At 36.0% G+C, this 14,410-nt stretch overlaps 1 protein-coding gene and 2 non-coding genes across 3 annotated transcripts in view; 2 read left to right on the forward strand and 1 right to left on the reverse strand.

The window, feature by feature from the left end:
• The window catches only part of LOC124971477 (heat shock factor protein 3-like), a 56,586-nt gene extending 56,043 nt beyond the window's left edge, over positions 1–543 (reverse strand). The window contains exon 1 of the mRNA XM_047535239.1: positions 445–543. Coding sequence (XP_047391195.1) covers positions 445–543 — 99 coding nt within the window. The remainder of the gene's footprint in view (positions 1–444) is intronic.
• Positions 544–5,419: 4,876 nt separating this feature from the next.
• On the forward strand, positions 5,420–5,493 carry Trnam-cau (transfer RNA methionine (anticodon CAU)). Its single transcript has one exon. It is a non-coding gene; the product is annotated as a tRNA-Met (tRNA).
• A 6,716-nt stretch (positions 5,494–12,209) lies between these two features.
• LOC124972787 (U6 spliceosomal RNA) lies at positions 12,210–12,312 on the forward strand. Its single transcript, XR_007106561.1, has one exon. It is a non-coding gene; the product is annotated as a U6 spliceosomal RNA (small nuclear RNA).
• The last annotated feature ends 2,098 nt before the right edge of the window (positions 12,313–14,410 follow it).

The raw sequence follows: 14,410 nt of genomic DNA on the forward strand, positions 1-14,410 counted from the left end.
CTCAGTGGGAGAGCGCTCTGCTAGCATGCGCGAGGCCCTGGTTTTCATCCTGAGCTCTACAAAAAGGAAAAAAAAAAGTTACTTATGCACTAGTAAGAAGGTAGATGAGTTGCTCACTAGTGTGTACCAAGGCACTTTCCAAGGAAGGAATTCCTATCCTGGGGTGAGGGACTTTTCACTGGTATGTCACGTGTTTGGGGGGTTCTGAGGAGAAAACAAAAGCAGAAAAAGAGCGGCTAGCTTTTGGCAGTAACTACACAGAAATGAATAAGGTGAAGCTTATCTTGTGAAGAAACTGAATTTGGCACCCAAGTGGTGTGGGGCTGTTATAGGTCTGGTGCCTCTGCCCTTAAGACCCAGCCCGAAATCTTCCTACGTTTTGAAAAGACCCTTTCTGAGCCCGCAACCCTCTGCTACACCAATCCTCTCCTCACGCAGGTATACCTCACTCCAGCGAATCACATCATCCAAGATGGTGTCGTCTACTAACGTCCACAGCTTGATAAGAAAGCCAGGAACCGTCGCATTGGAGGCCCCCTCCATGGTTTTGAGCGCCACTACTGAGGGGAAGGCAAAGGCAGTGGCACCAGCCTTGAGCTACCGCGTTACCTGAGACGACCAACTGGGTTAAGGCAAAGAGCAGCAGCCTTCGGTGACTAAACACCGGGTACCGCCTACAGTCCTTGGGGGGCGGGGCTCATTGCCCAAAGGCTAAACCTCATAGGCTGGTTAAGCTATTGTTATTTCAAAGCCCTACTTACTGACTGTCTGGGTCCTTTGGGTAGGGGGAAATCTTTAAAGGGGCAGTAAAAAAACAGCCATGGAGAAACGTATATTGGGCACGAGTTTTGATATTGAATCCCAACTGGAAAGTTAGGAGAAATTAATGTCGACTTGAAAACTCCTGTATTGTCCCTAGCAGTGATTAGCAAGCATTGGTAATGGCGATGCAGAAGATGGCACCACATGGCATAGGTCATGACCTCACACTACAGAGGAGATGATATTGTATGACTTAGGTCATGATCAGGCATGCAAGGGGCATGGCATTGCGCTAGCTTGGCATTGCATTAACTTGATGTTGCACGTTGCTTGGTAGTGAACTTAATGGCATTACAAGACAATGCTTTGAAGTGCAGTTTTGATCCTTTCTCTGCAGAAATGGTGAATATTTTGGCATGTTTTTGACCTGAGGGAAGACTCTTGGGATATTAGGAAATAGGTCTTCCCTTCCTCCTACTGTTAAGATTGAGAAGGAGAACATGAAGAGAGAAACTTGGTAAGAGATTCCAGTGTTTTTCTTTTTTGTTTCCCTTTTCATTAGAAAATATTGGGTGGTTAAAATACCACCTGTTTTCTGAAGTTTTCTTAGACATCCTTGAGTTGAACTGAGTCTTGAAATTTATCAGTCCCCCTCTTTTACAGGACATATTAATAGTAATAACAAAAAAATAACAGCAGGAGCCAGGTGTGGTGCACACCTGTAATCACTGCAGCTCCAGAGGCTGAGTCAGGAGAATCACGAGTTCAAAGCCAGCCTCAGCAATTTAGTGAGACCCATCTTCAAAATTAAAAAAAATAAAAAATTAAATGTGCTGGGGATGTGACTCAGTGGCTAAGTGCCTTTGAGTTCAATCCCTGGTACCAAAAAATAAAATAAAATAGCACAGGGATTATCTCACATTTAGTTTAGATTATCTCAATTTTAGTCTCAGTAACTACTATGTACAAATTCATACAGTGTTAGAGGTGGAATGGATCCGAAGGCTCAATTCCCCTAAGTTTTAAAGGGGAATAATAGAGACCCAATGCCAATTTTTGTGTACTAAATAGTGAATTTATTTACATTATGATGCTGGGAATCAAACCTACAGCCTCACACAGGCAAGGCAAATGCTCTACCATTGAACTACACCCCCACTCCTAAACAGTGAATCTATTGTAAGTGGCACACTAACTGATTATGCCACTGGAACTCCTAAATAGTAAATTTCTTAAGGACAGGCAGAATGTCTCATTTTAAAAAATAAATGGCCATTCTTGTATGGAAATTGAATTACTAATTGCTACAAGTATTAAATATAATCTAAAAAAAGTTTATATTTGGGTCAAGATGTATTTACCTTTTTGTACTTTTTTAAAAAAAATTAGTAGACACAATATCTTTGTCTTATTTAATTTAATTAATTAATTTATTTTTATGTGATGCTAAGGATCAAACCCAGTGCCTCACCCATGCAAGACTCTGCCACTGAGCCACAACCCCAGACTCCTTTTTGTACTTTTTATGAAGTGTTATTTTTTATTATTCAATCTTTATCCTTCACTGTTCCTTGACCAATGCTATTTGTGCAGTTGAATTACTTATTTCTCAAAATCTTTTCAAATGAGCTCAGAATGATATGTAAATTAATACCTGTTCTTTTTTGTGCTGATGGTTTACTGATTTTGTAATAATAAAGCTGGCTGTGATTAAAGATCTCATGATTTACCATTATTTGCCTGAGAGATTCATCTCTCTTTAACTTTTCCCTACCTTCTTCTCATTGGCTTTTATTTGTCTACTCCCCACCCATCATTCCAAAACAAGCTGAAGAAGGCTTTGGAGACCTTTCACCAATCTTAGACTTCTTAAAGAGGAACTCTACCAGACAATTTGCATTTTAATTATGCAGTATCTGATTATTTGTCTCTACCATCAATTTGGACTTTTATGTCAATATGTAATTCTTATCTATCTATAAATTCTGTATTTGCTTATTATTTCTCAAGTTTGTCTTCACTTTCTAACTGGATTACAAACTTGTTAAAGACTATTTCATACACTGTAATTTCTTAGTATTTCCTTATAGCAGGGGCTAGGAATATAGAAGGGGCTCAGCAAATATCTATTGATTAACCAGTGCTCCCCTAAGCAATCCTTTTAATTGCAATCATACTTCTCTCTACATTCAATGACAATGGAATTATCTTTCAACTGGTCTTCCTACCTCTATGCTTTCTTCTCAAGATAATCTTATATACCATTGCTAGAAATAATTCCTCTACCCTGAAAATTATGGTAGCTCTTTCATATTTTATTCCCTGTCTTTTGTTACTATAACAAAATATCCAGGGTTAGGTACTGTATGCAGAAAAGAGATTTGGGCTGGGGGTACAGCTCAGTGGTAGAGTATGTGTTTATCATGTATGACACCCTGGTTTCGATTCCTAGCACAACAAAAAGAAAAGAAGTGTAATTAACTCTCAATTCTGGAGGTCCAAGGTCATGGTCCTGCAATCAGTTTGCTCTGAGGAGGTCCCACTTGGCTGTGTTGCATGGTGGCACATGTACATGAAGGAGAGATCACATGGAAGCCACAAAACAATTCAGGGCTCAGATCACTCTTTTTTACAAACCCTTTTATAAGAACTAACTCAGGGCCCTGTGAGAACTATCTTGACCCCTTCCAAGGACAGTGCCCCAATAAGGTATCCAGTTCTCAATAGGCCTTACTTGTTCCACACCACCTTTCAACATTGCCATTCTAGAGAATAAGCTTCCAATACACAAACCCTTCCTTGGGGGAAACACTCAAACCATATTCAGAACCATAGCATAGATAGAGTTCATATCCCTTAGCATGGAATTTAATACCCTCTTCAAAGTGATCTAAGTTGTCCTTTCCTACCTTAACAATCACCATGTTCCTTCACATGATCTGTGATCTAACAAAAAGAAAACACACACACACACACACCATGTGTGCACCCAGGCACATGCTCCTCTCAAGACATATTCCACACTTTTCTTGGTCACAATCTCTATGCCTGTAGATATTATATCCATCTTTATACAGAATCAAGATAACATAGTGGAGGAGCTGTGAAATCTAGATCAGCTCATCTGCATTCTGATTCTTGTTCTGAAATTTATCAGTTGTGTGATTTTCTATATCATTTTCTTTCTCTCTGGTACTGGTGATTTAAACCAGGGGCACTTTACCACTGAGGGATGTCCCCTGCCCTTTTTACTTGACATCCTGCTATCTCAGCCTCCCAAGTCACTGGGTTTACAGGCACGCCCCAATGTGCCTGGTTTAATGTACTTCTCATCTCTGCACCTCAGTGTCTTCATCTGAAAATGGGACCAATATCAGGAACTTTTCATGGAGTTTGAGAGGATTAAATGAACTGATGTATGTGAAGTATATTTAGAGTGCTTTCATATAGCGATTCCTTTTTTTTTTTGGTAGTGGTGCTGGGGATTGAACCCAGGGTCTTATGCTTACGAGGCAAGCATTCTACCAGCTGAGCTATCTCCCCAGCCCCATATAGCGATTCCTATGTCACGAGTGGCTCTTTTTCAATTTTCTTTACTGGTTCTTATTCGTTTTTATTCACACTCATTATCTTCATGATCTCATCCAGTCTCATAGCTTTAAATATCATCTTTATTTTGTTAACTTCCAAATTTATATCTCTAGTCTAGACCTCGCCTCTGAACTCCAGACTCATATATCCAGTTACATCCACATGGATGTCTAAAAAGCATTTCAAACTTAGAATGCCAGTTCCTGATACTTTCCCTAACCTGCTTCTCCCAACAGTCTTCTCAGTCCTTGAAATGACAGTTCCATCCTCTCAGTTGCTCAAACAATTCTTGACTCATTTTACTCATACCTATATCCATCACATCTCAATCCTTTAGGAAATCTTGATAGTATTACTCCTAAAATATATCTAACTGACTCCTGCCAGTTACAAGTCTGGTAACTTGATAATTGTCATCATCACTTATAGTGACCCTTTTTTTGTACCCCTAAAAGGTTTCTTCACATATTCTCCACACAGGAGCCAAAGTGTTCCTGTTAAAATGCAAACAAAGTCATGATACTTCTCTACTCTGAATCTTCCAACAGCTTCCTTTTCGCAAGATGATCTGTGCCTCACTCCTTTCCCCTCCATTTCAGACTTCATCTCTTCCCCTTTTGCCCTTGCTTTGCTGTTCCAGCTGTATCAGCCTCCTTGTTATTTATTGAATACACTAGACATTTCCTAGCATAAGAAAATTTATACTTATTTCTTCTGCCTAGAAACAACTTTCCCAAGTATCTACATGACTTTCTCCATATAGTTAACATTTTGATTTAGATGTCATATTTTCAGTGAGACTTTCATTGGCCACCTTATTTTAAGTTGAAATTCACTATCCAATGACATCTTGTCCCTATATTTGCTCCCCTTTGTACTGTATCGCTATTCATTATATATTTTATTAATTTTGCTTATTGTTCTCTTTTCCCACTAGGAAGAAAATGCAAATGCCATGATAAGAAAAGGCTATTGTCCTTATTGTCCTTTTTGTTCATTTTTGTATTCCTAGCTACTGTAACACTACCTAATATATATTAGATAAATAAATGAACAAATGAGGGGCTGGAGATATAGCTCAGTTGGTAGAGTGCTTGCCTCATAAGCACAAGGCCCTGGGTTCAATTCCCAGCACTGCAAAAAAAAAAAAAAGAGAGAGAGAGAGAGAGAATAAATGAACAAAAGAGTAGATGGATAAACAGATAATCTAACAGATATAAATATTGATATAGGTATCTATTTTTTCCTAATTTAGTTGAAAATTGCTCATTGAACAAATAATTATTGAGTACCTACTGCATGCCAGGTACTAGGCTGGGTGATGGAATTTAAATGCCAAACAAAGTAAACTTGATCCCTGCCTCACAAAGTCCAAGCAATATATTGAGGGCCGTAAATAAATAAGCAAGCAGTTGCAATACAGTTTAATAATTGCAATGCTATTACTAGATATGGAAAGGTGGCTGTGTAGTGCAGAGAGCCTTAGCTAGGACTTTCAGGACCAGAGAGTGGTTCTATGAAGAGGTGATATCTGAACCGAGACCTTGCAAAGAAGCAAGACAGGAGTTCTTCACATAGTTGGAAGAGCAAATACAAAAGTCTAGAGGTAACAAAGAGCATAGAACTTTGAATTTTTTTTTTCATCATAAGAATTTCCAACAATGGAAATGGAGTATAGCTTAGTGTTACAGTACATGTGTACCATGCAAAACCCTGGTTTCAATTCTCCAATTCCTAGCACCAAAAGAAATCAACATACATAAAAGTAGAATTTATAATGAATGTCTTTCTTCCTCTTATCCAGTTTTAACAATTACCAAATTAAGATCACTCTTGCTTCATTTAGAACATGCTCCAACCCCTATCAATCCTTATTTTGAATATTCAGATAATCATTTAATCCATAACTAATATAATTTAATACACAGATACTTTAATTGACCTTTTTGAAAGATACTTTTCTTTAATATAGCCACAATACCAATATTACATCTAAAATTAACAATGACTCTTAAATATTATTTGTTCAATATTTCTAATTGCCTTACAATTTTAATTAAAATCATTTTTATTATTTATTATTATAGATATTTCAAGAATATAAAAGAATGTGGTAGATATATATATATATATATATATATATATATATATATATTCACACACATGACAGAATTCTACTCAGCCACAAATAAAAATAAAATTAGGTCATTTTCAGGTAAATGGAAAGAACTTGGGGACATCATGTTAAATGGGATAAGCCAGACTCAAAATGTCAAGGTTGAAAGTTTTCTCTCATATGAGGAAGCCAGGGATAAAAAAGGAATTTTAAAAGGGGGGAATTTCATGAAAATAGAAGGGAGATAAGTAGAGTAGAGGTAGGGGATCTAGGGAGAGGGAAAAAGAGAGGGTAAGGAGAAGGGGGGAGAGAAAATGTACTGAGGAATATATTGGAGCAAATTATGTTATATGTATATGTGAATATGTCACAATGAGACCTACTACTATATATATTATAATGCATAATAAATATTTGAAATAATAAATAAATATTATAGAATATTTTATTAGTATGGATATTTTCATGTATATGTAAAACTCAAAAGAATATTCTAATAAATCTCCATATATATTTTACCCAGCTTCAATAATTATCAAATCATGACCACTCTAGTTTCATCTGCTGCTTTCCTTCCAGACACTGAACTTTTTTCTTTCAAGTCCAGGAATTAAATTCAGGGCCACACTCAAAGCTAGGCAAGAGCTCTAAGACTGAGGTATACCACTAGCCACTGGAGTTTTTTTAAAGGGGACATTCAATACAGAAACCAAAGACTGTTTATATTGACTCAACAGTATATAAATTCATAATTGAGAGGGATGATAGCATTATTATAATAACCATCCTCAAAGCAAATTAAATTTAATGTATCTGAAATGGTTTTATAGTGACACGATTCCTTAATAGATTATGGAAATTGGTTGTTCATTAATAGCCTTCTCATTTCGAGTTTTTTCTAAATTCTTTTCCTTTATTTGTTTGATTTTGTTTTTGGAGGGGACTTGCCCTGGCAATTGAGTCCAGCACCTTGAGCATGCTAGGCAAACACTCTACCACTGAGCTACACTCCCAGTTCAACTACTATTATTTTTAATGAATGTCGGGGAAACAGGTCTATAAGATATAATGGAAATTATTGACAAATAAGAAAAATAGGAAGTTGTGATGAGCAAATAACATTTTTCTGGGTTTTCTCTTCATTTTATTTTAATTAATTATTATTTTAATTGTACAAATTTATGAGGTACAATGTGATAATTTCAACACATGAATGCAGTCTGATGGTCTGTCATAAATGAGATTTATTTTTCTTTTTGTTTTAGTGCTATGAATCAAACTCAGGGCCTTAGGCATGTTAAGCAAGCACTCTACCACTGAGCTACATCCCCAGCTCATGAATAAGATTTTTTTCTTTTGGTATGGGGATTGAACTCTGGGGTGCTTTACCACTGAGCTGCATCCTCTGCCTTTTTTATTTTTATTTTGAGACAGGGTCTTGCTAAATTACTTAGGGCCTCTCTAAGTTGCTGAGGCTGGCTTCATAATTGCATTCCTCCTGCCTCAGCCTCTCAAATCCCTGGGATTATAAGCATGTGGTAATGCACCCAGCTAAGATTTCTGAATTCACACTTTCAAAGGCAGTATAGTTATTACTCCACATTGGATATTTGTGTTTATTTCTCACCATCCCTAATGGACTGGAGCAGGGGTCTGCTACCTATATCCCTGAAGCTAAAATCCAGCCTGTGATCCGTACAGCTCCTGAGGTAAGAATGGTTTATAAATTTTTAAAGGGTTGTAAAAACCAATACTGTGTAATAGAAACTTGGTCTGTGAATATTTCCTGATTGACTTTTTACAGTCATTTTCTGAAATTCTTGTATGGAGCTATTATGTTTTAGTAAGGTATCCCATAGCCATATGTGATTATTTCAATTTAAATTAATTAGCCAGGCACTGTGACCTGTAATCCCAGGTACTCAGGAGGTTGAGGCTGAAGGATCACAAATTCAAGGCTTGCCTGGGTAACTCTATGCTGAGCCTGTCTCAAAATAAAAGATGACAGTATAGCTCAGTGGTAGAGCACCCCGGATTTCAATCCCCAGTAACACAAAAAATAATTTAATTGTTGAGAGTGGTGGCACTTGCCTGTAATTCCAGCAACTCAGGAGGCTGAAACAAGAGGATCACAAGTTCAAGGTCACCCTCAACAATTTAGTGAGGCCCTAAGCAATTTTGTGAGACCCTGTCTCAAAAAAAAAAAAATAAAACAGGCTTGAGATATTGCTCAGTGGTTAAGCACCCCTGGGTTCAATTCCCAGTATCAAAAAATAAATTTAATGAGTCAATCATAAAAAACAAAAGTTCAGTTTCTCAGTAGTACTAACTCCATTTCAAGTGCTCAATAACCATGTATTGTACTGCACAGCACTGGATTACAAGTTGTTTGCCAATAGGTAGGATGTATTTTTAATATATCCCTTCCCAGAATTGTGCTTTAGCAAGTGGATTCTCATTCAGTATAGGTGGCTGGAATATAATCATACAGTTTCAGCACTGAGTATTAGTTATGTTAGTGTATATAAAGTGCTTAGAATTGCCCCTGGAACATCCTAAATGTTCATTATAAGTTAAGAACTATTACCAAAAAATGAGAAAAAACTATTATTATTATTATCATTGTTGCTATTGTTATTATTTGTAAGGCTATCGTAAGCCTATTTGAAAAATTGAATAACATCTCTCTCAAGGTGCTAATATTGAAGATATGAAGGTTGTTTGTCCACCTGGTTTCCTGGGTAAAGTGTGACCTGGGGTAATGTGTACTCTTAGGGATAAAGGTGACCACTGCTGGATACAAATGTTGCTTCTGTTGGGAAGATCGCCCCTGTGATCCCAGCAATTCAGGAGGCTCAGGCAGGAGGATTTCAAGTTTGAGGCCAGCCTCAATAACTTACTAAGATCCTGTCTCAAAATAAAAAATGAAAAAACTGGATGGGGATGTAGCTCAGGGGTAAAGCACCCCTGGGTTAAATTTCCAGTGCCACAAACAAACAAAAAATACTGATTTGTTTATTATCAGGATTAAAATTAAAGAAAACTTCTAAAATCTAATTTAGAGTTACTTGTTGTTGGTACTCAAAGCAAGAAAGGAAAATTATCTATTTACTTTAGAGCATTTGTACTTATTTTTCTGTGATCAAAGCAAAATGCTAATATGATTAAGAGGATGATAGCTGAGAATAGTTAATATTTTTGATATGCTCATATTTATGCCATTTAATGATCCTGTGAGGTAGATAGTATTATATGAAACAGTTGAAGCACAGAGAAGATAAATAATTTGACCAAGGTCGCACAGCTAATTAGTAGAAGCATCAGTCTTTAAACCCAGGCCATATCCCACAGGCCATATTCTTAACCACTTCACCATAATACTATCTACTATAAATATGTCTGCTTTAGTTAAAATTAGTAGTGTCCTGTTGAATAAATGAGAGTAGTTCATTTAAAAACATGTGAAAAGCCTACTACGAACTAAGCACTGGGCTCAGTCAAAAAGATAACAGCAGCATATGACTTGCTCCCTGATTCTAAGGAGATTATAAATGAGAAAAGAAATGTAGATGCACAGACTTACAAAACAATGAAATGTGATAAGTACTGTAAGGCACGTGTGAAAAAGGGCATTAAAATATTTGCAGGGATAGAGCAGAGCAAATGCCAATTGATTACACGAGGTGAATCAGAGAGTCTGAATTACATTTCAACTAGTTTTTGAAGGATGTTCAGCTTAGAGAAATATGGAAAGTGCATTCCAGGCAAAAGGCATATTAGAAGCAAAAGTGTAATAGAATGGCTTGGTGAAGGCCCATGTGGTGAGTGGCAAGAAATGAGGCTGAGAATATAAGAAATGACCTCTTTCTCCACCCTCTGTCATGTGCAGATGCAGGAAGAAAATGACCTTTACAAAACAAAAGATGCTTTTACCAGACTGACACCTTGATCTTGGACTTCCCAGTCTCTGGAATTCTGACAAATATTTACTGTTAAGCCACAGAGTGTTTCTGTTTTGCTGTAGCAGAATGGGGCAGCTAGCAAGAAATGAGGCTGATGATACGAATACTTCTAACTAGGCCATCTTCATTAGTTTGTGAACTATTACTTATTAGAAACTGATTATGCTTTTTAAAATAAAAAGTGCATGATTGTGGTAAAAGGTTCACAAAGATACAGTGTTAAAAAGAAAAAGTTCTCTTCCTTCCCCACCCAGTCTCTATTAACTCTAGAGAATTTTATACTACGTCTTATATATACTTCTATATTCTTTCTGTATGTTCAAACATATATACCTGAATGTGTGCGTACATGTGTTTAGGTGGACCTGTATTTTAAACAAAAATGAGATCATACTAAATATAAGTTCTGCAAGTTATTTTCTTCACTTAGTAAGTTCTATAAAACTTTCTAGGGCTGGGGATATAATTCAGTGACACAGTGCTTGACTCGCATGCTCAAAGATCTTGGTTCTGCGTGAACACACACAAACATACCCCCACACCACACACACACACACACACACACACACACACGTTCGTTTTCATAATTATTAATGGATATTTGGTTGTTATAGTTCTTCCAGTGATTACAAACTATGCAATGATTATGTTATGTGGGTTACCATATATATGAATTCATATTTGTGGGCATATTTGCAGGACAAAGTGGAATCGATGGGTTAATGATTTCATGTGTTTAAATTATAATAGATAATTTAAATTTTCCCTAAAAGTTTGTTCAAGTTTCTTCTTCTGTCAGTTGATTTTTTTGAAAATGAATGTTTCCCATTATTCTCGTTCACAATTGTACATTAGGAATGTTTTTAGTCTTTGTCAACCTGATAGATGACATATATTCCTTATATAGCACTTCTTTGTTTTATGTTCATTAGTCATTTATTGCTTTTTTGTGGGAATTGCTTGTTTGTGTCCTTTGCATATATTGTATTAGAGTTGTTTCTCTTTTTCTTGTGAAGATATAAAAATCATTGTATATAAAGAAATGTATTAAAATCCCTTTGTGATTTCTAGATTTTGTCTTCCCCTCTCCAAGAATTCTTTAAAATTTCATGTTTCTTTTTGTACCCTTATTTGCATTCATTAAAAAAAAACTGATCCGAAACAAAAATAATTAAAATAAAATTTAAAAAATAAATAAATAAGGCTGGGGATATAACTCAGTTGGTAGAGTGCTTGCCTCGCAAGCACAAGACCCTGTATTCAATCCCCAGCACTACAATAAATAAATAAATAAATAAATAAAACATCCTTTGTCCACAAAAAATCTAATTTGGCATAAGGACAGAGGTAGGAATTTAGTTTTATTTTTTGTATATTTTTGTAAAAATTGCTAATAAGTTGTCACAACATTTGTTTTTATTGTTTGGTTTTGTGTGTGTGTATGTGTGTGTTGTTTTATGGTGTTGGGAATCAGAGCCACGGCACATGCTAGGTAAATATTCAATCAATGACATTTGTTGAATAATCTATGTTTTTCCTATATGTTGGATCTATTTCTGGGTCCTGTTTATTGATTTGATTTTTTTTCTAATTCTTGACTGGTACTAAATTTTCTCTAATTGCTGTAAATTTATAATATATTGTAATGTCTGGCACAATCACTATCTCATTATTACTTTTCTTTTTCAAAACTTTTCTGCCTCTTCTCATGTTTTATTTTCCAAGAGAACTTCAGACTCATTTTGTTAAGTTCTTTTGAAAAATCATATCTTTTGTGTTTGCTTCAGCAGAGAATATATTAAAATTGGAATAAAACAGAGAAGATTAGCATGGTCCCTGCACAAGGATGACACACAAATTTGTGAAGCATACCATATTTTTAAAAAATCATGTCTTTTTAGCTCAAAAAACTTAATATCAAATCAAATAAAATAACCCAATTAATAAACGGGCAAGTTAATTAAAGAGACACATCTTGAGAGAAAACAAATACATGAAAAATTATTCAACATCCCTAGCAATCAAGGAAATGAAAATCAAAACTTCATTGAGATTTCATCTCACTCCAGTCAGAATGACAGTAACCAAGAATATAAACAATAATAAATGCTGGAGGGAAGGTGGAGAAAAAGGAACTCTCTTACACTATTGGTGGAATTGTTAGTTAGTACAACCACTATGGAAATTAGCATGGGGGTTCCTAAAAAGACTAGGTATGGAATCGCCTTATGACCCAGCTATACCAATCTTGGTATTTATCCCTAAGAATTAAAGTCATCTTACTACAATGATACATGCATACCCATGTTTATAGCAGCATAATTCACAATAACCAAAGTATAAAACTAGCCTTAGTGTTCGTCAACAAATGAATGGATAAAGAAAATGTGGTATATATACATACTGGAGATTTATTCAGCCATAAAGAAAAAATGAAATTGTGTCATTGGCAGGAAAATGTATGGAACTTGAGACCATTATGCTAAGGGAAATAAGCCAAGCTCAGAAAGCCATGGGGTGTGTGCGTTTTCTTTCATAAGTGAAAGCTAAAAAGGAAAAAGAAAGGTAGGGGACAGGATCTCATGAAAGGCAAAGGGAGATCAGCAGAGGAAATGGATTAAGGGGTAGGAAGTGGGGAGGGAGGGACGGAGTGCTGAGGAGTGATATAGGCCAGATTATATTGTTATATCGTGTGCATGTATTAATATGTAACAACAAATCCCATCATTATCTACAAATATAATGCACCACTAAGAATGTGGAAAGAAAAAAATCATATTTTTTTAGATAATAATATCAATGAATACACAGAGGAGTTTAGAGAGAAAGACAATCTGAGACTTGTATCTTAGGATAACCTATGTCTTCAATTTTTCAGGTCTTCATTTATACATCCTTGCTTGATTTTAAAAGTTTTCTTCATATAGGTACAAATATTTATCTTTATATATCATAGAAAAAAGATATGTAAAGAAGCTCAAATCCTGAAATCTTTAATTATTCTTATCTCGTCTAGACAGCTCTGTCATAAGCTGTCTGTGACAGTGATACCATCCTTGTGTGACTGAAATAAATGACTAGTGTGTGATGAGAAATTCTTTCTAGGTTACATACACATACAGACTGTCCTTTGAGTTTGCAGCTACAATTATTTAAAGAGGCTGATGTTATTTATACCTTTTCTTATTAGTTTCACATTCTATCATTCTGTCTTGTATCCATGTTTGGATGAACCCATTCCTAGCATGATATACAAGTAAAGCACTTATTAACAGTGAGCTTTAGGGAAATTCTCTCTGGGCTCTAGCTTCCTCATCCACAAAGTGTTCTGTTTTATATCTAGGGATGTTGTGAAGATCCCATGAGTTAATATGGATAAACGAATTTGATAAACAAAAGCATGATACCAAATTCCAGGAATTCTAATAAATTAAATTAACTGCACGCATGCATGCTCTCTCTGTAGCTGTCATTTTCCAGAAATTCATAACTATTCTGCATCATTTGAAGTTCTACTTCAATGTGTCTTTGAAATGTTTTCTTCTTTTCAAACTGTTCTCATCATTCCCACTTTTGCGTGGAACTCTGCTTCTGTTTGATCCACTTGCTTCCACCCACTCTTTCACCACCTCCTCACAGTTTAACCCCTGCATCCAGATTTTATTCTTTCCAATTCATGGAAATGCCTCTCTCTCCAGTCACCACTGGCATGCTAATAACCAAATCCAACAGCCTCTTTTGTTGTCTTCACTTTGCTTGCTAACTGTTGCATCTGAATTTACTAATCAACCTCTCCCTCTTCAAACATTCTTCTGCCTAACTTTGTGATGCTGAAATTATGTAGCTCTATTACTTTCTTTAGTGCTCTGTATCTTCTCTGAAACAGGAGTGTTTGCTATTTTGGTTTTTTGCCATGACTCTTGAATACCCACCCCATCATTACTTAAAATTCAGCCTATAACCAGCCCCACTATCTGGA

Source organism: Sciurus carolinensis, chromosome X (genome assembly GCF_902686445.1).
Source record: "Sciurus carolinensis chromosome X, mSciCar1.2, whole genome shotgun sequence".
Taxonomy (NCBI): Eukaryota; Metazoa; Chordata; class Mammalia; order Rodentia; family Sciuridae; genus Sciurus; species Sciurus carolinensis.